Below are 27,485 nucleotides of genomic sequence, written 5' to 3'. Positions count from 1 at the left end.
AACATTTAATAAAATATTTTATTCTGTACAAAAAGACGTTGACATCTGATGAGCATCACCTAGAAAAGTACAAAAAGTAGAGACCATTGTAAAGAATTAAAATAGCCCAAGTTGTCACTGTGCAATAAATAAAACTAAATTCTAGCTCTTTTAAATTTAGACTACATTTGTACAATACAGGTCCAATAGTAAGAACTTCCAATTGTTCTGCAAAGGGCTGCAAAGTAACTGCCCTGTTTTTCAAAAGGATATAAGAATAAGGATACAAAAGCTTCAGCAGGACCACATTATCAAGCCATGGCATCTTGAATAAATAAAGTGTAAACAAAATGCAAAAAGAAAACACCATTAAAATGATAAAAGTGTTATTTCCAGCCTTGAGGATTATTTGGCAGAAGCCCCACAGTTTCTCATTGTCATACTCACCTGGTTTAGCTCAGCGAGGCTTTCTCTTTGTGTCACTGTTGTCCTTTGGTTTGGCTGACCGGGCAAATTGCTGTCGGGTTAAGTTAAGGACTAATAAAGTTAAAGCATATTCACACATTAACAGAGAAACATACTTAATTTCTTTTCAACATATGCTTGGATCAGATATATGTGTTGCTGTGCATGATTAGTAGGTTTGACCATTCAGAGTGCAACTTCTGGTGGAGAGTATGCCACACTCTCGTCTCCAAAGAGATGTTATTGCCTTGTCTGGAATGTTCCACAGAACAGCATTAAGCATATCAGTCTCCATGGAGACAAGGATGCGATGCCACCAGGCCAAATTACGGGCCAGGCCAAGGTCAGATCTGTGGAGAGGTGACCCCACACAGTAAGAATGAATGCTTTTCAAGGTATTTTTCAACAATTCTGAAACACCTGTAACTGAATAATTGGAAGATAAATCAGTTCAGTGTCATACTGTGTGTGAAACAGAAGCAAAAATAATTATATTGTCACTGTTTAAATCCAGGCTCAAAACAGTTCTGTTTAGCAGCATATGACTGAAAGGTTTTCATTTTTCATTCTGCACTCTTCTAATTTATTGTCTCTCTTTTTAATTTTATGATGTTTATTTATGTTTTGATTCATTTGTATTGTGATTTTAATGTATTTCTTATTTTGTAAAGCACTTTGAATTACTTTGTGTACAAATTGTGCTATACAAATAAACTTGCATTGCCTACTGTCAAGAAGACAAGCAGAAAAGTTACAAAATGCTCCTTTAATTGAGTGGTGTCAAATTGGTAACTTTGATTGCGTCACATTCTATTTTCAGTGCATATAAATGAACAGTGAAGTATTTGACTTCATTTCTGCCTTTAGTGTGAGGGGAATTGGGCCTAAATACCAGCTATGCCTTTGAACCTACCGAAGGCCTAAATAATTCAATACAAAAACAAACCTGCACCTGGAATATTAAAGGGCCTATATTCTGCCATTTTCTGATCTATGTTATAATGTTGTTTCTTCATCAAAAACATACCTGGCAATACAGAAAACACTCTGTTGCACCTTGTGATGTCTTGTGCTAATACAGGAAGTGCTTTATACAACTTCACTAAAATCATTTGGAAGATTTTAACCCTGGAAATGCCCCTACTGAACAAAAGGTGGATCAAAAGGTGGAAGGTGGAGCAGAGTGCATTTAGAGCTTTGTTGATGTAGACAGATCAGGATTACTCTAACGTGTGAACGAAACAAAACACAACTCCAGGTAAGGTTTTGAGAAGATAACATGACTTTAACTTCACAGTTTTCCTGTAATATATGGCCTTTAATTATTCAAAAAGCATGCTAAATAAACTGTTATGATTGAAGGCAGAAATAAAAACAATGAGCTGCCAGAACTTCTTCATATCCTTCATTCAAACGATGCCCTTCAGGTCATAACTCACAATCTCCTTAGCTCAGTCTCCAAGTCCGCTAATTCCTCTGTGGACATTCAAACCAAGCTCCTGTATTATTATGCTAACCCCGGTGTATATTGCACAAAACCTCAAGTACAGCCACGGGCATCTTTCTCTCCTCTCAGGCAATAGCTCCAAGCCACTGGGACCGTCTTTCCTCTGACACTCACTGCTTCATATGAATTTAATTTGAGAAAAGGTCGCAGCTGCTCCCTCTTAAATGCCAGAAGACTAGTGGCCAAAAAAAAAAAAAAAAAAAGGAAAAAAAAAAAATCGGACCTCATAGACGCTTGGCTCCGTCTGAAGTTCACTCATTTTCCAGTGACAGCCCCTCGTCTAGTGCCATTCAGGAAAACAGAGGAGATGATTGGCTGTGGATAGGTCAAAGATCAGCGCGGAGCCAGATGTGGAGGGGGTGCTGTGTGGGGTAATAAAATTTTAAGTAGTCCACTTCCGTCCACTAATTTGTGCACTAGACTGAGAGGATTCGCCCAAAATGCTGCAGTCTCACATCAGCACTAAAATAATCATTAAAAAGGGACACGAACTGGGAGCCACTGTCCTCTGACTAGGACGCCGTTACCTCAGTGAACTTTAGAGAATCTACTTTATCTATTACATCACTGCTATTCAATATAAATAAATCCATTTCAATGAATTTAAAGAGAGGTTCTATGGGGCATTAACTGCTTAGACATATTTAGATCATCATGTTTCTTTATGTTGTTTTGAAAATGCTATAATCGCCAAAAATGACACATGTTTAATAAGTTTTGCTTTCATTTCTGATGCTCTCAGTCTCTTCTCCTTTTGCTCTCGACATTAAGTCACTCCCCCTTCAGAGCGCTATCACAACATAACCAGCGTGCATCCTGCTAATGAAACTACTGAGCACTTCATCAGGTTTAAGTTGTTGTATAATTGTATTTTTGTATATTTATGGAGAATTGTTGTGTGGGAGCATGGATGACACAGGCTTGTGGGCTGAGCATTGCACGGAATCTTACTGCTGAATGTTTTTGATGAATGAAGAACATGGAGGATTTTTAATTATTATAATACCCATAATACCCCCTCTTTAAATAAAGCGGTGTTATTTTTCCTTTTTATTCCCAGTAAATATATATTGTGTTGATTTTAACTGCGTGCACATTTTCCCCATTTTATTTTATATAGCACTTTTCCATCTTCAAGGCACTCAAAACGTTTTACAGGAACTGCTCATTGAGGAGGGTTAAGCGTCTTGCCCAAGAACACAACAACAGTACTGGAGCTGGCACCGCATCGCCAACCTCCGGATCAGCGGACAAACACTCTACCAACTAAGCTACTGTCTACACTCCATCTGCCGACATAACAAGTGAATTTCCCCCCTGTGAAACCAACAGATTTCTAGCTTATCTTTCAGCTGTTAAATGTTGTGTAAAGTTAACTTGGGTAGCTCCTTTTCTGCAGTTTCAACATAAACTTTTTCACATTGGCTATATCTGATGCTACTGGGAATTGAAAGAGAATCTGGTCAGTTTTCGCTGGCAGAAATAAATCTTTGCTTGTTCATTTAAAAGTTGGAGACAGAGCCAAGTGTGCATGTGTGAAGAATAGGCTTGTTTGCTATAAAATAAACCTGATTATATTCTCAATTATGCATGCTTTACAGCGTTAATTATGCTTAAATAACTAATGACTACAATGTCAACCTGTACTTAGCAGCATTTACAGTAGATGAAGAAAACTCAATGTATTGGTACTGGTTATAATATCTTGATAAAATTTAAAAGGCACCAGTAATTTCAATATGGCAATGAACATATCCATTTTGCCTTTATTCAATTATACCTGTTATATTATTTAACCATCCTATATTACACAAAACTGACTCTTATGAGCTTTAAGTCATGTTATAAAATTGTTACCTCCTCGAAAACATGCCTGGAGTTGTGTTTTGTTTCATTCAAACATTATTAGTGTGTACATCTCCAAAGCTCAAAATGCTCTGTTCCACCTTGTGATGTCATGTAGTGGTAGTATTCAAGTTAACAGCTACCCTTTACCAAAGCCAGATTGTTCATATGGGCCAGTGGCACCAAGCATTCACAACCAGCAGAGGGGTAACATGTGACACAAACTTTAAAAACATTTTTTATATATATTTGATATTCACTTGAAAATGTTAAATGGCCATACATACCTCGTGAATTGAGACATTTGAATATGCCTGTATGTACTGTATATAGATGGATACTGTTTGAATTGATACACATTTTGAACAGAGACATTTAAATACGCCTTGATAGTGTATATAGTTGGATGTTGTTAAGTTGTTGAGAATTTTTAATTGAGACATGCCTACATGTTTATAGTTGGATGCTGAAAGTTATTTTAATCTTATTTGCTGGGCTGATGTGGTTAGTAAATTACATATGAGAAATGCCCGTGAGGGTGGGTTCACTAGAGAGTGGCAATAAAAGGGCTGAAATCATCCAGTGATTCTACTGGAGGTGTATGGAGTGTTTTCAGTTTGAAAATAACTCCTAAATATGCAGGCGTTGTACGTTACACGTGTGAATGGAACAAAATACAATTTCAGGTCTGTTTATGATGAGGAAAGAACATTATAACATAGTTCAGGAAATAGCGCAACATGTGCCCTTTAAAAAAATCCTTCTTACTGTAAGCAGGTCGCCTCAACGCAGACATTCTGTGGGATATACAGACACATAATGTACCTTTAAAGCAGATAGTGTTCTAGTTGTAAATCTATCATTTTTTTTAATTTAAATTTTTATTACGTCTCCCCTATTGCTCAGTGTTTAGAGGCTTTTGAATGATTATAAGGTAAAGTAAGTATTTAGGACACAAGTGTTAATGCTTCATCTTTACTTTGTTGTCTTTTTCACAGTATTTTCTCTAAACCACAGAGCCCGTTAAACATATATCTTTCTTTAGGAACCCTGTAACTGAAATCCCTGGCCTTGTTTCATCTTTCCACAGGTACAGAAGGATACAACAACAAGAGGTTTGTCATAGAGCACGTATCCGTTGGTGTCCCGCAGGGCTCTCTGTGCACTGGCCTCACTGGGGAGCCCCACGAAGGCCTGCCCTTTCATCCGCCCCTCCTTCATTAACACGATGTCGAACCTGGGGCAGAACCACAGCAAAGGCACACATCATTATCACTGCGGGCCGGTAGCACAGGGGCACCCAGGATCACACAGAGGCCATTAGGCATTTCAGATAGTGACAAAGTATGGGTTAGTGGGAGTAGACGATGAGAGAATGAAGCAATATTGTCTAAAATATGAGAAGAGTGGAGTAAAAATTAGAGAAAACAGAAAAATACTGAGAAAATAGGAAAAAGATAGAGATCTCTTAAATCTCCACCACAGGTTGATATTTTGCTTTGGTCGAAAAATACACACAAGGCTTTATTTTAACATTTCAATACAAAAGATACAACTGCACAAAGTGAGACTACACAGTTTTCTTAAAGGTTTGTGGTTAAAAAAAAGGGCTGCGGATGAGTTTGTTGTCAAAGTCGGTCTTCGGTAGAGTATTTTTTTGTATTTTTAGTTCTTTAGTAAAGGGGTAGAAGGTGGAAGGTGGACAGTCAACTGCATGATTCCACTGAAATTGTTCAAACGATACTAAGGAACATTTTCCAAGGAAATAAATACTGTACATTCCAATACTGTGTAATATTATATCTAAAGGAAAAACATTTTCATGGAAACATTTTTCATGGAGAAGGGCCTCTTTCAGACCAAATAAGTCAGGTTTGTGGAGATGCAAGTTCACTCACCGTAAGGAGGCAGGTCTTTCTACATTTTTATGTGCAATAAAAGCATCCATATTGAAAAAAGATGCTTTATCAGTATAATTTGTTTATATTGTGCACTGATTTGCTTTGTGCGATTTGGACCAGATCATTGGACAACCCTTAAAAGCACACTTAGTACAAATCAATATGAATAACAGTTAATAAATGTTTCTTTACTAGTTACAAAACGTGTTAAATTTCTCCCTCTCCATTCACAGCTTCCTGTCTCTTTGCCACTCCTGAGTTGGAAGAAAGCCTCACAAAGCTCAGACCAAACTGCTTTTAACCAGGACAATGTGTTTGTCTGACAGTAGCACCTCTCTGTCTGCCACCCACACGGCCGCTCAGACTCTGTCTCCTGAACATACGCTGTGTGATGAGTCAGGACCAGACTCATTTGAAGTGCTGCTGATGCACAAACACAAAACCTCCCTCATGAGCTCCACGTCACGTTAGATTCTTATTAATATCCCAACGTGCAGTCAGCATGAATTACCTAGAATCCCCAGGAGGCAGGGACAAATTGCCAGAGTTAGAAATAGCTGGTGAAGACATAAAGTGGAGTGGCACGCAGTGTGTGACAATGTTCAGTGCTAGAAAGAAACTGTATCTAAAATGTGACTGGGGAGAATACATGGTTTGTGGATAGGGCTAAATCATGCTGTTTTTGTAGTATTATGCATTATCAATATTGGAAATTTTAAATTAATCATTGGATTTATATACTCCGTACTCAGTGGTGGTAAGCTCTGGGGCAGATGGACTGAAGCAAGACTGCCAATCTGCACCATAGGCCGCTCCAACCAGCACTACCATCACACACACACACGCACACCTCATTCATACTCGGCAATGTGGGTGAAGTGTCTTGCCTATAGGACACAACAACAGTTTTGACCACTGGCGGCTTAGTCAGGCTGGCGCCACCTAGTGTCTCTGCTCAATTTAATTTCTCTCCAGCAACTAGGTCAGGAATCAGAATACACTAGACAGTTTGCAAGAACCCCAGAATTGAGAGTTTGGGACCGGCCAATCAGCAAAGAGCCATACATTCTGTGCTGGCATCGATTCCTGAGATCGAGGATTAAAAGTCAGAACAAAATAATGTTTGGTGAATTTTATCAAGGGGAACGTTGTTATTGCCCTTCTTCCTACGGGATTTGGAAAAAGCTCAATATACCAGTGAGCCCTGTTAGCGGCACATTGCAAACGTCATGACCAATTAGCAGCAATTGGTTAAATTTAAAAAAGTACCAGCCTACAGTCGAGGGAATGAATCCTAATGCTGCAAGGTCAGATGATTTCCACAAAGTGAAACTGGCTGATGAATCAGGCTACTGGCGGCCCACTGTGGCACCTGGAATTCCCAGCATTCTCCAATTCAAGTACTAAACAGGCTCCTTGCTCAGCTTCTGAGATCTGATGAAATTACGGTAGGCTTTGACAAGTGGGTATGGCCCCAAAATGCAAAATCCATCCAAATAAGATGATTCACCTCTCATTTAAATCTAAATGCAACCTTTGGTTAGTCTCTGGTAAGTTCTGGTTGGCCCTATTTTAGACCATTAACTGAGCACTGAGCATTGCAAACACTATTTTGTATCAAAGTATGTCTACATATAGTAAAGCAAGAGAAATGGTATCCAGCCAACCAACTATTGACCAAAATCGACCGTCCACCAGTCCAGTTAGTAAATATATTCCTTTACACTTGAGACACCTATCCAAGCAAACCTTATTTTCAATGAATTTATAGTACTGTATGCACATTTACATTATGGGGGGGAATCAAATTAACTTACATGTTTCTCTCAGCTTCAGATGAAAGATCGATATACCTCCCATAGATGTACTTGAGATCCTACAACACAAACATTGACTTTCTCCACACTTTAAAGAAACTTGTTTTTTTTTTTAGAATTGGGTCAAACAGCATCAATGCTCCAACCTTCTCCTCCACTTGTTTGGCGATGTTCTTCACGTACAGTCTGCACGTCGGCTCGCCAGGTTCATAATTTTTAAACACAGACATCCTTTTTATCTCTGTTTTAAAAGAAGAGGGATGGAGAGAGGGAAAGAGGGAAAATAAAGCAGGGTGCATTTAAAAACAGGTACAAAGGCTTCCACAACTGGCTATACATACATAAAGAGAAATTCAAAGTTAATCTGAGTATATGACTGCTTTGTGTTTTATTTAAAGGGCCCTTATTATACTATTTTCTGATCTATGTCAAAATGTTGTTCCCTCAGCAAAAACATGGAATTGTGTTTTGTTTCATTCACATGTTTAACACACAAATCCTGCATATTTAGGGTGAGCTCTTCTCTCAAATGGAAAACACTATGTTCCACAGTTGATGTCATGTGGTAATATAGGAAGTGCTTCACTGGGTTTTAAAACTCCGTACACCTTCACTAGAATCATTTGGATAATTTCTGTCCTGGAATTGCCAATGTCTACTGAAGTAAATGTAAAAGGAGCTGTTAACATGAAAACTAACACTTCATCATAACATCACAAGCTGAAACAGAGCTTTGGAGATGTAGAAAGCTTAATAATAAAGAGTTACTCAAACATGTGAATGGAACAAAACACAACTCCAGGTATGTTTTTGAGGAGGTAACAACATTATAACATGCCTTAAAGCTCACCCGAGGCAGATTTGTGCAATATAGGACCTTTAACTGTCAAAAGTGAACATTTTTACAACATTTCATGAGTTGTTATACATGCACACTGCTATTGTAATTTGGTATGCACTTGTTATCTTTTTAAATGTGTTTATGCAGTGGCATCCTATTTTCATTGCTCGCATGCCCGCACTAACTGCCAGTTTTTCCCAATATGCATTTCAAAGACTGTTGTGCTTGTACCTTTTTTTCCTCATTGCAGCAGAGGAGAAAGGGATTTGTTTTGGAGACAATGTACTGTATGTGCTGGGAGTGCCAATGCTTTCCTAACCTGTTAGCCTCTATTTATAGCATCACAAGTGAACAGTAAGTGCGCAGTGTAAAAGTTTTGATCCTGAGCCCGAGGGGGTGGGAAAGGCATGCATGTTAATAGGCCACAGAGTCAGGGTCCTTGATTTAAACATCTTAAAAGTTTGTGCCTTAATTGGAAACACTGGTTTACGGGTGAACTGTTGTACTTACAAATGTTTGACTGTCAGTAGTGATTTTTGGATTGAATGTTATTATATCATACCCTGAGATAAGCAGAAAGAACAAGTTTTCCCTATTCATTACATGGAAGTCTCATTAAGGCTGTGTGATTAATCAACAATTTAAAATCAAGATTCTGTCATTTCTAATTGTCAGTATTAGGGGTGTGCAAAAATATCGAAATATCATATCATTTAGTGTCATGATACAGTATCAATATCATTGGCTGCTGTATCAATACATCACCAAGAGTATTTTTGGTACATTTTTTTGTAATTTTTTTTGCAATTTTGGTAAATTATTTTGTTACAGTGCTACAGTTTTGTTGTTTGTTCAGAGGAAGGAAATTCGTTTATTCAACAAATTTCACATATTCACTGTTTTGATTATTAAAATGTTTGTTAAACCACTTCTTGTGCAAAGTTCATATGAAACACAAAGACTTTTAGTATCACAGCCATGATTTAGCCATTATTTTTTACTGAACCGTCTCGAATCAATTTGAAATATATCGTATCGTATCGAAAGCTCACTGTATCGAGATATGTATCGTATCGAGACATTTGTATCAAGGTATGTATCGGCAACTTCTTAATGATACCAAGCCCTACTCAGTATGCTTCAGTCTTTTTAATAAAAATGTATTCATTTAAAATTTGGAGGAAGAAATTTTTATGTTAAATGTCAACGTTTGTATTATTTATTTCCGGAATAATATACTGAAGCACATTTTATTTGTTGTTAAAGTTAGAGTTAGAACCAGCTATATTACAACAAAAAAAAAGCATTTTATCAATATGAACGTTTACCTACGCCCATCTCTATTAAAGTATATTGGTCAATAGAATGCCGATATGCCAGCTGAAGCCATTTAGAATCCAGACTTCATATTCCTTTAAGTGGCGTGTTTTTGAAATACTTACCATCTCTGGATAATCGTCCTTTCTCCAGTTCCCTTCTGGATATGACATCTTTGGGTATGTCCTCATCTTCACTGTCTTCTTCTTGTGTTTCAGTTGGCACTACGCTGGGGAAGAGCTTTCCAAATCCTTCGATCACCTCAACTACCTCCTGCATTCTCCGGGGGGCCTCTACCTCCTCTTCTAAAAGGGCACAAGCATAAGGAGAGGAAGAGTATTAAAATCAATGGAGGAAATAAGAACACCAACTAAACACAATATGTACTTTTGGGTTACTGTCAGATGATATTTTGTATTCAGTGATATTAAAAGCATAGTCAAGTACAGTAAACATTCAATTTAGATAGATTAGGACCATTTATTCATCTCGGAAACAGGAGATAGCAGTGCTGCAATGAAAAAGTAAAACAAGTGCAGCTATAGAATAAGAATGCCAATTAAAACTATTCGAGCTAAATAATAAAATGGCTCTCATTATAACAATACACTTACAGATTTCAACTAAAAATATTAAGAACCCACCACGCATGAAAATCAGAAATACATCGCAAAAAATCATTGCACTATAACACTGTATAAGTTTCAAAGTGGGGATTTCAGATTAAATTACCAGTATGCAAAGAAGAATACACTAATGGTTGGTTAAGGTGTAACTGCTTATTTCTCACAATGGTAACCCCCGTAAAATAAAGTTACCCCGTATACATCAACCTATCAAAACATGAGTCTCTTCATCTGCTGCCATGTTAACTACAGCGTGTAGCTCAGTGCTTCTTAAGTGGAAAAGCATATTTTTCACCCGTCTGCATCTAAACAGGTGGAATTATTTAAATATTGCGTAGCAGATGGCTGAATAATCACTTGCACATTGTTTATCCTCTTCAGTAAACCAAGGCGGCTCAGGGAGGAAAGTGGAGGCAAATCCGCTCTGTCACATCAGCTTTAGTTTGAGATATTGATGCTTATGGCTTTATAGAATCTTATATACAGACTAGAGCTTGTTTGGTACGACGTACAGGACTGCTAGTGACATATATGAATTATTAAGAGTGAATAGAACATTTTCATCCAAAAAATTGTATGTATTGTAGGGTCATCCTTGTGGCAAATGTAAATTTTGTTATGACCAAATGATTATGATAAAAAAATTTAAAAAGTTATGAAGTCTGTGCATGTGGGAGCAACTAATTGATATTCTGTGCATTGCTGTCCTCTTTTTCTTTCTTTTTAATTAATAAATTTTTAATGATTATATTAAACATTATATTTAAAGTAACTGAATGTAGCCTGTGCTCCTACTGTTTTATACAGTGCATTACAATCACAATTGAACCTGGGTTGCCAGTATTCACAGAGCTGCACAGGCTGCACTAGCACTGATTCATGATTGGCAGAAGGCGAGGCTCGAGGTCAGGGAAAGTCCTTTTAGGTTCAAACCAACAGGACTTATACTGACAACCCAGATAAGGCATGTGAGGCTCATTCTGCTTTCTGATTGGATAATCATCTTAACATATGATGTTACCAATCATCTTACCATAAATATGGGTCATTATGCCCCATGTTTTTGTAGTTAAGACAAAAATCAGCATTCAAATTGTTATCAGTAGGCAGTCACTGGCAGGCACATTTATAAAATGCTAAATCAAAATCTTACATGGATCCTTCAATATATTTTTCACATTGTTTACTGTTATTTAGTTATGCAATCAAATGACATGCATATTAAAGCACTACTACAGTAGACAATTATCCATTCACTCTCCATTCTCCACACCTGATATTAGTGAGTAAAAAGTAGTAGATAACTTGAAAACTACTACTTCATAACATCACAAGGAGGAACAGAGTATTATGAGCTTGGGAGATGTAGACAAACTAATAATAAAGGATTATTCAAACATAGCACAACTCATTTTACATTTGTTGGCTACTTAAACCTTACGTAATACATATAAAGACACATTTTAGCACATTTCTGTTGGATTGCTAAAATGTCTACCTATTGTTACTATTGGGACACATACAAAAAAAAAAGAGATGTTATTTTTGTCAATATCAGCCACCCTTACTTTCTAGTGCGAGTGAATGACTTGGATAGACTTGGGAATTGCCAATCCATGCCTCTGCACACATTGTCAGAGGAATTACGAGAAGCAGTGAGCCTGTTCAAATCCACAAAACCAGGGTAGAAGAAAAGACTTGTCATCCCCATAAGGTGTGTGTGTGGCTACCCGCTGGAGCAAGAAGAAGGCTTTCTGATACAGTCTCAACACAGAACTAGATCACTGGTTTCAGGAATTATCCTGTTCCCTTATCTGTCGCTACTTCCCTTTTCATTTAAATAGCTTGTTTATCAGACTTCCCACCCCAAAACAAGACTAATCCAAAAAGCTACCTGTCATAGTTTATCTCTCCCTTGGCTTCACGAAATCGTTTGTGTGTGTGACTTTGAGATCTATTTTACTACTCCAGGTTTTGCAGCAGAGCAAAGTTGGAAGCAAGGGAGAAGGGAGATAAGGCATATAGGCTATACAGCTGACGAGGAACATGGTCCCTGCTCCCGTGACATCTCTTCATACAGATAATGGTGCAGGTTTTTGATGGTAGTCTTGTCACGATAACAAATTTTGAAGTGCGATTTATTTCTGAAGTAAATATGGAAGATAAACGATAATACTGAAACAAATTTATGACACTGACAGAAAAACCCAAGAGCAGATTTAACCCACAAAAACTATTCTAAACATACAATATTGTTAAAAAACGTAAGCTGCAATAGATAAGTAGGAGAATTCATTATTTTAGTATTTAGTTTGCACCTATGATGAGTCAGAAGGTATTCAACCAAAGAAAATGTACACACAATAAATATTAACAACCAAAACATATTGTAGCCTATTTGATAGCAAGTTGTGCTCGAATAGAACGGAGACACAATTAGGAGTGTGCAAAAATATCAAAATATCTATATATTGTATTGTCTAATGTGAGGATAACGTACCAATATCATGGGCTGCTGTATCAGTATCGCCGAGAGTATTTTTTTGTGTATTTTACTAAATTATTTTGTTACAGCGCTGCAGTTTTGTTCCTTGTTTAGAGGAAGAAAACTTATTTATGGAACAAATTTGACATTTTCTCTGTTTTGAGGATTAAAATGTTTGTTAAACCACTTCTTGTGCATAGTTAATATAAAACACAAAGATTTTTAGTATCACAGCCATGATTTAGCTTTTATTTATTTTTTGAACCATATCAAATCGATTTGAAATATATCGTATCAAATCATATCAAATCAAAAGCTCACTGTATCGAGATATGTATCGTATCGTGGCCTGATATCGTATCATCGTATGTATCGTATCCACAACTTCTTAATGATACCTAGCCCTTGTCACAATACAAACATTTTGAACTGGATTCTGATAAAAAGGAAAATACTTGTAAATACTACCTGATATCAATTTAGATACCACAATAATAAACACTTTTATTTAGACAATGGGTTGGAAGAAAAGTTACATAGTACACCTTTAAAGAGGGGTATCGCAAAATCAACTTTTTGGAGCTTGCTACCATGTTTTAATATGTTGTTCCTTTATCAAAAACATGTCTGAAGTGATTTTATATGTCAACCATGCATGTTTGAGTAATATAGCAATCTCTTCCAGGCACTACTCAAACCCTCCTTGCAGTAGTTAGTTAGCAGTTAGTAAATATACATAGCAAAACAATACACTACAACTTCTCAAACCTGATTCAATGTGCAGTAGTTTCATTGTGTTGTGTTGCGATTGCACTCTGGAGGGGGAGTGATTTAGCACAGGGAGCAAGGGGAGGAGGGTCTCAAAGCATCAAAAATGAAACTTGAAACAAATTACAAATAATATGTTTCTGTATTTCTTCAACAAATATAGAAACGGTACCATCTAATATCGATTTAAATGTGGTGCATGTTCAATACTCCATCTTTAAAAGTACAATAAGTTGCTTCCTTAACTTTCTCTTAAACCTTTACAGCAAAACTTACGAAGGTGAATCTTTCGATCTTTCATTTCAGTGTAGAACTATACTCACCACTGGGTATTGCGGTATGTTTGAAAAGCCATTGCCTTCAATAAAACTTCAAATTGAGCTTAAAAAAACAGTGTGGTGAGGCGGTAAAGTTTATGTATCATAGACTTGCAACAGACTACATTTAACATTGAAAATCTTTAGAACTGAATCTCTCCCAATAAAAAATTTAAAGAAAAGAAATTTGGTTGTGCAAGAAATCTGCGTGTTAATGGTGCACTGTGTAACTTCTCAGCTTGGGGATTTGGCACCATGGAGATGCTACTGCTTTGCTGGTAATGTTCCACAATTTGGTATTCAACTTATACAAGATTAATTTCTTAGATTATGGGTGTTTTTATTGCTGAAAAATACCTTTAAAAACAGATATTCTGACTGAGTGGAGCCGGCTTTTCATAGATCTCACCTGTAAATTGCAATGGCAGCGTCTCCTACTTGTTTCTATGGAGACTGAAAAGTTTAATACCATATTTTAAAATATTGGAGGTAAGGCAATAACATCTCCGGGCATTCTACCAGAAAAGTGACACACTGCACCTTTAAAAGCAATGCAAAATATCATGTTTTAGTGCCATGAAGTGTTATTTCTGTGAATTTTGGGATTGTAAGAGTAGGGTAGAAGAGGTTAAAAATGTCTTATATTTCTGTTTACATTCAATAACAGTGCAGTGTAACCTATGAACCTGTGAATGCAGTGATCTTGTTACCTCTTTGTTCACTCTGAGACTCCACACCTGGACCAGCCGCCTCCACTTTTGTCTCCGTAACCGAAATGTGGAACTCGATTTTCTTGGGACCAGTCGGATGAGGCTGCTCAAACACATCTGACGGCTGCAGAACTGGGGCACTTAGGGCAAAAAAAACAAAACAAAAATCAAACATCATGTCCCCAGATATTTCATTCTGGTCTAGCGTTGTTACAATACTTACATTTCAAACTTGACTGTGACACAAAAGAAAAGGTATGGCCCTCAATGTTGATCATAACACCACAGTGAAATATATTATTAGTAGTTTTACTCTGAACTTTGAGCCTTTGCTCTTGTTTTCGAATGTGGCATTAAACTACAAATGAAAAATAACTGACCTTTAATATTACCATGTGGCGCTATGTTGGTTCCAATTGATCATTCAAAGAGCATTCTAAAATTATCCATGTTCGTCCCATTTCTGTGTTGTTACTTTTTTGTTCAATATCAAAACCTGCTAAAAACAATATCCAGCTTCAATATAAGTTTTTCGTAGATGATGTATGGATCGATTTTTAAAGATCCTATATTCTGTGAAATTGACTCTTGTGAGCTTTAAGCCATGTTATAATGTTGCCTCCTCAAAAACATATCCAGAGTTGTGTTTTATTTCATTCTGACACTATTGAGTACTGGTAATCCTTTATTATTAGTCTGTCTACATCTCCAAAGCTCAAAATGCTCTGTCATGTAGCAGTAGTTTCCAAGTTAACAGCTACTTTTTACATTTTGTTCAGTACAGATTGGGAAGTACAAGGCTGAAATTATCCAAATGATTCTAGTGAAATTGCATGTTTTGCATGTGAGTTTAAAAACATAGTGGAGCACTTCCTGACAACACGAGGTGGAACAGTGTTTTCCGGTTGAGAGAAAAACTGCATGGAGGCAGGTTTGTGTGTCAAACATGTTAAGAATGAAACAAAACACTACTCCAACTATGTTTTTCTTGAGAAAACAACGTAATAACATCAGAAAATAGCGTAATATTGTCACTTTGAAAAAAAAATGTCAACAGAACACAAGATTTCCCAGTAAATTCACCTACACACAAATCAGGCGAGACTACGTATATTTATACTCTGGAAGTTATGTGGTCTGTCATTAAGGTGTAACAAACACTCCCAAAGGCTCAAACGCACATCTTAAAGGGAGAACATTTACTGTCTAGAGATTGGCGTTCCCTTTTTAGATGCCGGTGAATGCTGTGTGGAGATGAGCGCAGTGACATGCCTGACTGGCCCTGCTGTACCTCTGGGAGTCTGCTTTAGGAGCGAAGAGGAGATCCTTGATCCGGGGCTTCTTTCGTTTGGAGGATGTCTTTTGTCTCTGCGGTCTCTTGTACGCTTGGTTGACCAGGCCCATCACTCGTGCGATCCTGAAATAGCACAGAGAAATTGATAAAGTGGAAAATGATTAGCTGATTAGAGAGATGCAGTGTTAAATTTGACATAATCAGGCATAATACAGTTTAGTAACAATGCACGAGTTTCGATTAATAATAATGTATGGGGCCGATTAGGGGTGGAGATAACAAAAATGAATACTTTAATACTGTATATGTACTTTTATACTTTACTTATACTGAGTGTTTTTCTTTTTTTTAAACAAAACATAAATAATTAGACATATATATGTAAATATAAGGCCATCAGAAAATATAATTGGGGTGTCACGATATCCAAATCTCACGATACGATATCGTCACGGTATGAACCTCACGGTACGATATTTATTGCGGCATTGTGGGAAAGCTCACGATATGGGGGAGGCTCATGATTATGGATGTAACAATATCCAAATCTCTCTGTACAATATTTTCACAATATACATTTCACGGTACAACATTTATAGAGATATTCTGTGAAGGCTAACAAAACGGTCAATATGCTACTTGCTGCTTAAAATGCCTTGACAAGATTTAATCCAAAGAATTAAGATCTAAAAGTGCTTAGAACTGTTATTTCTGCATGTAGTCTGCACTGAAATGGAGCAAAGGATCATGGTCTATGTAGTTCCCTCTGTCTTTTTTTAACTATTGCTGCACCATAACTCTTAATTTAAGCAAAGCGATTCGATATATTGTGATGGTCCACAATATTATTGTGAGAACGTTGACGATACAATATCGCAATATTACGCTTATTGTTACATCCCTAATATATAAGGACCTGGTATTGGTTATCTTAATGGTACTACCTAACTTTTCTCATGGAGGGTCTACTATGCCTATTTGTCTCCATGGAGAGGTTACTGCTTTGACTGAAATATTCCACAGTGTCTCAGTGAACTTATCTATCTCATGGAGACAAGCAGGTGATACTACCAGCCCAAGTTATGTTTTTCGACACCTGTAATTCAATATACGCAAAATGGACAGAGACAACCACATGGCAGAGACTCCACCAGAAAAGTTACATAGTGCACCTTTAATTATCTAAACTATGTATATGCATGAAGTCTCTATTATTTTTCTTCTCAAATTTAAATCAAGACAAGTTATATTATCTTATCCAAGGACCTTACCTCACACATGCCTCTTCCTGTCTCTATTCTACTCATACCACCTGCTCTCCTCCGCTCTGTTTCCTCATTTACCCTCCTGCCCTCCCTTCTTTTCCATTTCTTATTCCTTCTATCTTACAGGTATAGGGGGGATTCAAACCCTGAGAGCTGATCACCCCCTTGAAACCTCACAACCGGATTTCAGTTCATCTACAAAAATCATTGTTTTCGTGCGTAATAAATTCATATTGTTTGCACCACATTTCAAGGTTGTGATCTTGCTAGCGAAAGTTGTTTATTTGAGAAAGTTTTGTTGACAGTATCATTATGCTCTTGGCTGCTCGGCTCACCTCTCCTTATCTTCATCATCTTCGCTCTCGTACTCCGACTCCGCGCTGGACCCCTCCTGTCGAGGTAGAGGGGGGTTTTCAGGGGGAAATATGGGAAAAGCTGGGGCAAAAACTTCATACTGAAAGGAGAAGATCAAAAGAGTTGTATTATTCAGGAACAATCAGCTTTATATTACAAGTCACATTACACCAAAATGCTGACCATGCCTGTCTAAAAAGTACATCAGTAAATACAATGTAAAAATGTTTGGTTGCTATCTTAATTCAGTTCAATGCAGGCTTGAGATATTTTATTTATTTCTAAACTATAGCAAAGACACTTCATAAACTGCTCGCCAACTGTTATCTTCGTAATTAAAAAATGCTTTAGAATGCTTTCAGACTTGTCTTGGTCTGGTTCTGGTTTGTGCCTAGTTAAGTTTAGATGTAGACCTAGTTTGGACCTGCTTTAGTCCTGATTTTGTGCTACTGTAGCCCAGGTTTAGCTCTAGGATTAGTCCATGTTTAGTCCCAAATTTGTCTGAAAGTTGTGTGAAAAAACAGAAATTGATACTCAGATACTAATGCAAACTAAAACTAGAATAGAAACTACATACTCATTTGAGCCAAGTATATACTGAACAAACAAATGACATAAATAAGCAGTTACAGGACCAAACTGAACTTTTCTTAAATAGTTTTACAATAATCTTGATCTATATTAGAAGCAGTGCTACACAACATGATGATATTAGAAACTATCCTTCTAAAGTTTTATTTTTTACTATTGCTGCAATAACACAATCTGTATCAAGCATGTTTTTAGATCAGAGTTCACAATTTTGTTTTGTGACTACACGAGCATATGCTTTGAGTTTGGACCAAGGACATAAGCTGTACTTACCGTAGGTGGTCTGGCTGTGACTGGGCCAAAAGGACACGGTAAATTCATTTTATTCATCAGATGGAGAACCTGTGCAGTGGAGAAATAATAATATAATAATAGAATCTGAAAATCCAAACTCAAACATGCTGCTTGAACTCTGCGACCATATGTGAAACAGATTGCCATCCGAATGCATTTGAATTTAAAACGGGAGCTTTAACGCAAGATTGAGAAAGGTGAAAAAGTGGTAAAACTCTATACAGATTCTATACAGCTCAATAGCACCACCAAGAGGACAGAATGGGGAAAAATCATCGGTGAAAATCCAGGCTTCAGTGCTCTCAGGGAAATGTTAAGCCCATAACTCATGCCTCCCACTTATGGTTTATTATTAATACTTTCTTAGCGCCCCAAATTGAAATTTAAAAGGCAAATGTTTACTGTTTGATCTTGCTAAGGTTGGATGCAGTTCAAACTCCCCCTGGGACATTTACCACGGTAATGTTTTTTCAAGTTACAATATAAAAAGTGTGGATTTGAAAGGCTCATGCAAATCTGCACGTGTTCTACAAATTCCCTTTTCACACAATTCGAATAAGAAGAAGGTATGAATGTAAATACGAGCATGGATGGCCTGAATTTACATGTCAAAGAGAAGCATTGTATAGCTGCGGAGGAACCATAGACTGTGTAAAGAAGTGGACTAATGAAGTGTGACGTCGCCCATAGCTCAGAATGCTAGCGGTTATATAGTAAATTTGAAGCCAAGTTCCATATTACGAGTAGGAATTTATGAATGGACAAAATGGCAAAAATGAAACCACCAAGAGAAGATCATATAGCGTGGAAAGAGTCGATGGAGCCGGAAGCGTCTCCATGAACACTTCCTCTTTGTAATGCAGTGGCTAGTGGGTTATTTATGTCCATTTATATATACAGTTTATGGAAGGATAGGAGATTACACCGTTTTCAACAAGGACCAACAAGTGGAGGTGTCCTGGTAGAGTGATGCTATATTACAGAAATAATTTAAAGTTAATCTAAACCAGACTAATTTAAAAATATCTGAAATCTCTGTAAAATTATTTGATTTCTGTACTTGTCTCTCTGTTTCTAAATAATTCTTTATGGTTTCTGAATAAGTGTAAGTGTGTAGGTGTGTGTAGAAAGTGTAAGTGTGTATATGTGGTGAATTGAAAGAATGGCTGATAAACTCAGAAGTTACAGTAGTACCCATTACTTTAAGATATTTTTGGGGTAAACAGTATTATCAGAAGTGAAATAGGGTGAAGAGTGGGGAGAGACATTCAGCAAACTACTGTAGCCAGGAATCAGTCTTGTGACATTGAACACAGACCCTAGTATAACATGTGCCCCATAGAGTAGAGAGTAGAACTAGTTGCACCAGTTTCATAGTTGTACGCAAATTGGGTGTTTTGGTACTCACCTGAACATAAAACTTGGGCACACTGATGAGAGCATGTGTGATATTTGCGAGGATGGCATTTGAAGGCGGGGGATATAAATATTTTAAAGTGGGGTTTGCCTGAAATTTCAACCTGTAAAAAAAGAAAGAAAATTGTCAGAATTATTCTCTAAACTGCCTTTAAAACACCCTTTCCTCCTCCCTTTAACAACATACATGCCACCGTAATGAATAGCTGCTTCAGGAAGTAAGTGGTTAGCAAGACAGCTTATTCTTAACATGACAAGTGCTCTAGCCAACACAATGTAAAATCCAGCTATTAAGGGGCACTGGGACCATTGTGCCACGTCAGCAGTACCAGCTTGTCTTCACATAATAACTTTCATAAGGCCGAGTACGACACGGGAGAACAAATCTAAATGTACTCTGGTCTAATAAGGTGTGGGCTGAGCAGAACATGAAATTTAACCTGCCACAAGGCTCCACACTGGCGCCGCTGAAAGTACAGAGCCAAAACTATTATTGTAGCTCAATGTGAAATCATATCCAGCTTCCATTTTGATCTGTGTTTGAATTGTTGTGCTATTAGCGGCGCAGTGTATAGGAAAGCTGGCGGTGTTCACTTCAGCTGCAAGTTAGACACCGAACGGAAACTTTGGCTATATAATATTCAGTGTTATTTATTCATTTATCTATTTATTTTTGGTTTAGGTTGTGGTGGGATGACAGAAGTCCATCACAAAACTTTAAGGCTTCAGGCAGCATTTCAAATCTCATTATTTAAATTAGACACATCATATTGTACACCTCAAAGGATGGGGCAATAACAATAATATTGTTTATCGTGATAAAAAGGGTAGAAAATAGTAGTTTGTGGAACAATATAATTGTCAACAAAGATAATCGCCACTGTATTGCGAACATGTGTAGAAAAAAAGCTGCGTATCCATCATGATCTCTGCTAGATCGTACTAGTTTTCCCTTGTAACAAAGTACAATTACATAGAAGTTGTTTATACATAGAACTTACTGATAACATTAAAAATAATCATAGCCATAACATTTTAAAACTGTCAGCAATTTTCATAATTATCGCAATATAAACCTTAATCACAATTCTTTTCGCTATGATAATCGTGACATCAAATTTCAATATTTTCTCATGGCTACACCACAGCTAAAAACTTGTGCAAGGAATTACCATAACTATAGAATTGCATGAAGCTGAGCAGGGCAAATAATCATCTTAAATGTCATCGAGATTGCAGATCGCAATAATTGGCTCAGTATTACACTGAAATGCATTTGTAAATGTCATGGTTAGGGTACACGTGAACGACATTAAAATGAACACATAAGTGCAGAAATATCACATCAGGCTCTTATCTGAAACAAAACAATGCAAGTTTGATTCATTCTTGATTTAAATAAACAGACTTTTACAATAAATTCTAGAAAATATATAACCTAATTTTGCTTGTCTTCAAAACAATTGAGATCTCCCACTCCTTTTACAAAATGACTATCTAATTACTGTGAGTACAGATCACCAATACAGTCTTCAAGTACAGCTACAATTTCACACATTCATAATTGAAAGTACCTTTAGTTCAATACCACACATTTTATAAAAAAGAAAGAGTGGGTGCCAAGATGTATAAACTGTAAAAGAGAGTTGCTACTGGCTGAGATGTTGTCAGTTTCAGAATGAGATGTTTTACAGGCCCTGCTCCTGTCTCCTGCCTCAGACCTGTCAGGTGCTCTCAGAACCCACGCGTCTAATTGGACACAGGAAGGCTGACATCTCCTGACCACCAGCTCCAACTGGGTTAGGTCTGTCAGTTTGCCTCAAGACAGAGCAATGCAAACTCCCTGGAAAGTCTAGGAGGACTGTCCAGTGGAGATCAGATTAACAATGATGTGACGCCTCCCCATCAACACAAGTGAAATGCAGCAGCATTTACAGCAAACAAGCAGCTCTTACCCAAGCTGTGGTGCAATCTCATCTTCTAAAAGAGGAGTACACTGTTTAGGCTCCGGCTTCTTCTCTTCTGTGGTAGTTTTGTCACTGCAAATTGACAATATAAAGCACATTATAAGTCTCAAAGATGATTTGTTTGAACACTGTCTTCAATTATAACCTTGAGTTAATGATTTAATTCCCAATTTTAATTTGAAGTCTGAAAATGTGTTTCTATTTTCTAGTGCTGGTGGGTACCAAGCAGATTATTTTTAGAGATGAATTAGTTTAACAATTCCAATCATTTTCAATTGATTTTTTTATTCTATAGTTTTGTCCTGGTTTGAGCTTGAATTTGTTGTGTTGATAATCATTAGTCATAGTCCTTTTCAGGGTCAGTTAAAGGTTTTGTAGTTTATCTTAGTTTCATTCCAATGATATTTTAGTCTATTTTAAGATAAATTGTTCCTCAGCATTATAATTGCCAAGAAAAGGACTTCAATTTTACGCCATCAAAATAATGTGATGCTTGGGCGCATTATAAATAGTTTTAATCTGTAACTGTAAACATCTAATATAAAATTACAACACTGTAATAGTGAAGCTCTAAGAAGTTTATTACCTGATTTTTGTCACTGGTGGATCTTTTAATACTACAACAGAATCTTGGTTTTTTGCAAACTCTACCACAAGTGTATGACCAAGGACCTCCAACTGATGCAGTCTTGCAAGTGCCTGAAAGGGAACAATGAGGGAAAATAATTAAACATTACAGATTCAATTACTCGTGAAAAACTTTTAACATTAACAAACCTTTGCAGCAAAGGTTTCCGTCTTGAAAGTTGCAAAAGCTGCATTTTTCTGTTTAAAAACAAAAAGTATAAAATCACGCATAAATGTAATATGAATTTTCACATTTTCTAGCATTTTGAACCTACCATACGACCCCTGTTCGGAAATACTCGGACAAACTCGGCTCCAAAATACTTGAGCAGATCCTCTTTCTCGTCTTTGCTCAGTTCGGCGGGAAGGTGTCGTATAAGCAGCGTTTTACTGACATTGGTCTTTGTAGTATCTTCAGTCGTTTCCATTTTAGTGAAATAATTACAAGTTTACAGAAAAGACACCGTTTACGAGTTCACCATCAAGGCAAGAGAAAATAGCAGGTATCATCCACACAAATTCAGCTTCGTGCGCAACAAACGCAGGAAATATCGGGCTTACTAACCTTAGCCCGATATGCATCAACTAACAACATTTGTTTTCGTTATGTTTTGTAGCTTATTCCGTATAATCAGTTGCATTAAACGGCGCTTAAACGAAGTTGTGAATGAATGGGTTTATGCTAAGCTACTGCATCATGCAACGAGGTTTCAAAACAAACCCACTTCCGCTTTTGTCCACTGAAAAATGTGCAACGCTGACACCTTGTGGACAGGAGAGGGACTGCATTCAATTCAATTTAATATGGAATTATTTGTTTAAAAAAAAAAAAAAAAAAAATTCACACATTCTAAATAATTTAATCTAAACACTGGTAATTTAACAGTCTTAGGGAATATAATTAAGCAAATGGGTTTCTGTTTGCTTGTTTTTATTTGTAAGCTATTTTTATTAGTCCATGACATATCCTATATTTCTGGTACATTTTTAAGCAAAAATATCACTTTTTCTTTGTTATTATAGCCGGATATTGCATTGATTTTCTACACAGCCTCTCTTCTCTTTAGTTGAGCCGTATAACCACTAGATGGCATTCTCACCATACAAAATATTGATAACTTCAGGCTTCATTGACTTTGGATAAGACCCCTTGTAACTATATTTTCCTGTTTTTACAATGCATTTAATTAATCATTAGCTTTTGACAGCGTAAGGAGCCATTGATTATAGTTTTATACCGGGGTTTGGCTTAGTTTAACCTACTAAAATTATCATTGTAGCAGCCTGCATGACTAAAAATCTACTCTATGCAATGTATATATGATTTATCTTTTCTTTATTATCATTATCTTATTTAATCTACTTTTGAACACATTTAAAGATCTTCACATTTGCATCTTCACCCCTGACCAGCTCTCTCCTGTGCACTTCTCGAGGTGCCTCCAAATTCCAGGCCAAATGAAGCCTTTTCTTTGAGGAGGGACGAAGGGCATTCCTCATCAGGGGGACACAATACCCCCTTTCAGCGTGGCCCGGCTCTGAAATTTCACAGGTGATGGGAGGAACGGTGGACATCTGATCCTCCAGGCTCCCTCCTCTGGACTCTACCATCAGAGGAGGAGGAGAGATACTGACCAGGAATATGGACACTGCTGGGACAGGAAAGGCCTAGGTTTTGGGTTTCGTTCTGGTGACAAACTTGATCTTGGGTCGTAGTCTGTGGGAAAGGAGACAGTTTAGAAGCATTCGTATCTGTTGAGTTGAGTTGGTCACAAAATTTGAATTACAATTTTCTTCACAACTTTGATTTGATCACAATTCATGTCAACTTACTAACTTTTTGTTGTCTGTTGAACCACCTATTAAAGCTGTCTTCTTGAGAATTATGGCAAAAAAGCTAAAACAAGATAAAAATATGTCTGCTTAAGTAAGTTTAGCTTCATATCCTTCTTCATTTGAGAATTTATACTTTATTGTGATTGGGTAAACCCACCTGTCACTCACTCACAGCATGAAGGCTAACCAAGGAAAAGTAGATCATAAAAGGATTATGATCTGTACAATCTCTACAGTTGGTTGATTGTCACAAGGTCATACCACAATTAAATTTGAGTGTAATTTCCCCAAACTCTGCTATAAACTCCTAAATGAGGGGAAATTTGTTTTGTTTTGTTTTGTTTTTTTTAAATAATGGTTTGGTTAAAGTATTTGGCAAATATGCTGAAGCGATTTTGCCAAAAGTGATGTCCAGACAGTAATGCCGCGGATAGGTGAGAATGATCCACAGTTTGGTGTCCCTGATGCTCTGGCTGACTGTGGGCGGGGCAACCAGGTAGGGGGCGGGGCTTGAAAAAAATGACCTTTCATGTGACATTGGAAAAGTAAATGATGGAAATTTAAGGACAAAATTACTTATTTTTTATTGATTAGTTTTAAAGTCTTTAATAGAGAAGTTACCTCTGTCCCTTACAAAGTACTTGATTTGATCCCAAATCGTGGTTAGCATTTTAATTGTGCATTTTTATCATGGCACATTGTGATACTAGAACTGTGAAGTAGAGCCAAAACAGCAAAAAGGCTACAAAGATCACTATGGTAACAATAACTCACCCTTGGTTAAGTTAATCCATAAAGTATAGTGCTCAACTTGGTCTCGATTTCTCTTGGTTTTGCTCTTTGAAAGCATTCTGTAACTTTTCTGGTGGAGCCATCACTTCTTTGTATCCATGGAAATGATACTGCTTTCTCAGCTGTTCCACAATATGGCATTGAACTTGTCTATTATACACATATTTATTAAATTACAGGGTATTAATTGCAAGGAAAATACCTTGAATACATGCATTCTTACTGTGAGCAGGGTCACATTTTCACATTTCTAACCTGAGTCACCTGCATGTCTCCATGGTAAGAGATGAAAGATAATTTAATGCCATACTGTGGAACATTCCAGGTGGAGTACAATGGAAATGGATCTTCTATCAGAAAAGTTGCGTCGTGCATCTTTGAGTATTCTTTTTGTATACATAAATACATACATATCTTTTCAATAATATCTAGACTAGTCCTGATTTAGTTCTCTGTTCATCCATGAGTTTATCGTTAGTTCTAGTGACAGTCTGTTTATTTAGTCACATTACACTGTAAGCAAACATTTTGTTGGTACACTGGTGGTATCCAAACACCAAGTGATCTATAGTAGCATCCATTCTTCTTCCACTACAGTATTTTTGGAAACTCAACCATAAATAGGTCAGTGGCTCTTTAATAAACAATATAACAGTTCTCTTTGGTTCAGCAGTCCTCTTCTCTCTGGTATTTGGTCCGGAGCAGGTCCACAGACTGGAGCACAGACAGTAAAGTCAGGTCATGGGCAGCTTCTAAAAGGGCTCTTTCATGCTTCCCATCTATGAATGTAGCAGTGAGGCAGCAGCAGTGGTTTGTGTATGTTTCCAATCGCTTTCTACAAAAATATGCAACCATTTTTACAGTATAATGAGCAGAGATAAGACGCCAATGTTTAAACTCTATTGGGAAATGTCACTGAAAGAAAGGGCTGGCAAAGAGGTTCAGTTACTTGCTGTAAGTGACCAAGATGAGCTGTGCACCTACAGTATACAGACTTACACGTAGGGTTCATTTTGACTTTATTTCAAGTACCAATGGGATACAACTAGTGATTATTTTAGTAGTTGACTGCAGGCTTCTGGATGGAGAATGTTTCTGAAGAGAATGCATCATTGATGAAAATAAGAACTCTTTTTGCTATTTTGTTTTAATAATCCAGTTGTCTATGTTATACAAGGTTTTTTGACATGTTCTTTTTAGTTTAGTCCAGTATAGTATAGTAGTATAGTCCAGTTAACAATTATCATTATTAAAATACGATTTAAGGGCCTATGTTACGCTTTTGGATCCATGTTTTAATATTGTTTCCTCATCACAAACATATCTGGAGTTGTGTTTTGTTTCATTCACACATGTTTAACATGTGTTTAAACCCTGCATATTCAGGATTTGAGTTTTTCTCTCAAACAGAAAACACTCTGTTCCACCTTTTTCTGCTCCTGCTCCACTGTATTTTAAACTCCATGCACCTTCACGAGAATCATTTGGATAATTTCAGCTTTTTTCAAGGTAACTTGAAAACTACTGCTTCGTGACATCATGAGGTGGAACAGAGCATTTTGAGCTATGGAGGTGTAGACAGACTAATAATCCTGGATTACTATGAAACAAAACACAACTCCAAGTATGTTTTTGAGAAGGTAACAACATTTCAACATGGCTTAAAGCTCACGAGATTCAGTGTTGTGTAATATAGGAATAATAGTCAATTCACAATCCAAATTTTAACATTTTAAAAATTATTTTATTAAACAAAGTGTCAATACTAGACTTTATAGTATGATAAATGAGATGCTCGCAATAGTTGGGACCTCAAATGACAACAAACCTAATAGATAATAGTCCTATACCTGTATTATGCGCTGAAAAATTGAACTGATGTCTGTCTTAACTTCTATGGAAATCCACTCAAGATTTTCAAGTGTCATTGTCCCATCTCTCTGCAGAGGTCCCAGAAGTGTGCAAGTCATTACTGAAGTCACAACTATCCCTTTGGTAAACATTTAAATAGCCTATTCAAACTATTGACTCACTCTATGTGCTCTTACCAGGCTGGAGGAGGATTCTGAGAGGAGAGAGAAGGACGACCCTGGACTCAAGACTGTTGGCATTCCTCACCAGTCCGAGAGGTGCACTTTGTCAAACACACGCGCACACATACACGTACACACTCATACATACATCTACACATCCACACACACACACACACGTATACACAGGGGTAAAAGGTAGAGCTGGATGGAGCTTTCCAATACAGAGGGGATACAACAGAGATGAAATGCAGTTAGAGTTTGAACTTCTACAACTTAAAACATGTGGAATATTTGTGAAATCTGAAAATGTTTTTGTCATTTGCTTGCATTGTCAAAAACTTAAAGCCATACAATGTAACTTTTTTCCAGTATGGATGTTTTTATTGCTGAAAAACACTGAAAAACATGTGTCCTTGCTCTAAGGGGGGTTGCATCTCC

The 27,485-nt window shown here is 37.1% G+C and overlaps 1 protein-coding gene across 3 annotated transcripts; it reads right to left on the bottom strand.

Annotated features, from left to right (window-relative positions):
- On the bottom strand, nucleotides 1–23,088 carry rnpc3 (RNA-binding region (RNP1, RRM) containing 3). 3 transcript variants are annotated; one of them, XM_055151181.1, is made up of 15 exons: nucleotides 22,662–23,088; nucleotides 22,537–22,584; nucleotides 22,346–22,458; nucleotides 21,748–21,831; nucleotides 19,785–19,896; nucleotides 18,356–18,424; nucleotides 17,473–17,591; nucleotides 15,870–15,995; nucleotides 14,579–14,718; nucleotides 9,798–9,977; nucleotides 7,661–7,755; nucleotides 7,515–7,573; nucleotides 4,901–5,033; nucleotides 427–496; nucleotides 1–304 (listed from the first exon to the last, which is right to left on the bottom strand). In XM_055151181.1, exons 1-14 carry the CDS (start codon nucleotides 22,812–22,814, stop codon nucleotides 437–439), a joined length of 1,491 nt encoding a protein of 496 aa, XP_055007156.1. In that variant the 5' UTR covers nucleotides 22,815–23,088; the 3' UTR covers nucleotides 1–304; nucleotides 427–436. The 3 variants fall into 3 exon arrangements, with proteins under 3 accessions (XP_055007156.1, XP_055007157.1, XP_055007155.1); XM_055151182.1 differs by having other exon boundaries at nucleotides 1–59; XM_055151180.1 differs by having other exon boundaries at nucleotides 1–496.
- Between the last annotated feature and the right edge of the window lie 4,397 nt (nucleotides 23,089–27,485).

The sequence above is a fragment of the Boleophthalmus pectinirostris genome, unplaced genomic scaffold (genome assembly GCF_026225935.1).
Source record: "Boleophthalmus pectinirostris isolate CB_2022bp ecotype Guang Dong unplaced genomic scaffold, ASM2622593v1 HiC_scaffold_15, whole genome shotgun sequence".
In the NCBI taxonomy this organism is placed as follows: domain Eukaryota; kingdom Metazoa; phylum Chordata; class Actinopteri; order Gobiiformes; family Gobiidae; genus Boleophthalmus; species Boleophthalmus pectinirostris.
Note: the sequence above shows the minus strand (reverse complement) of the source record. Positions and strands in the feature narration are given on the sequence as shown.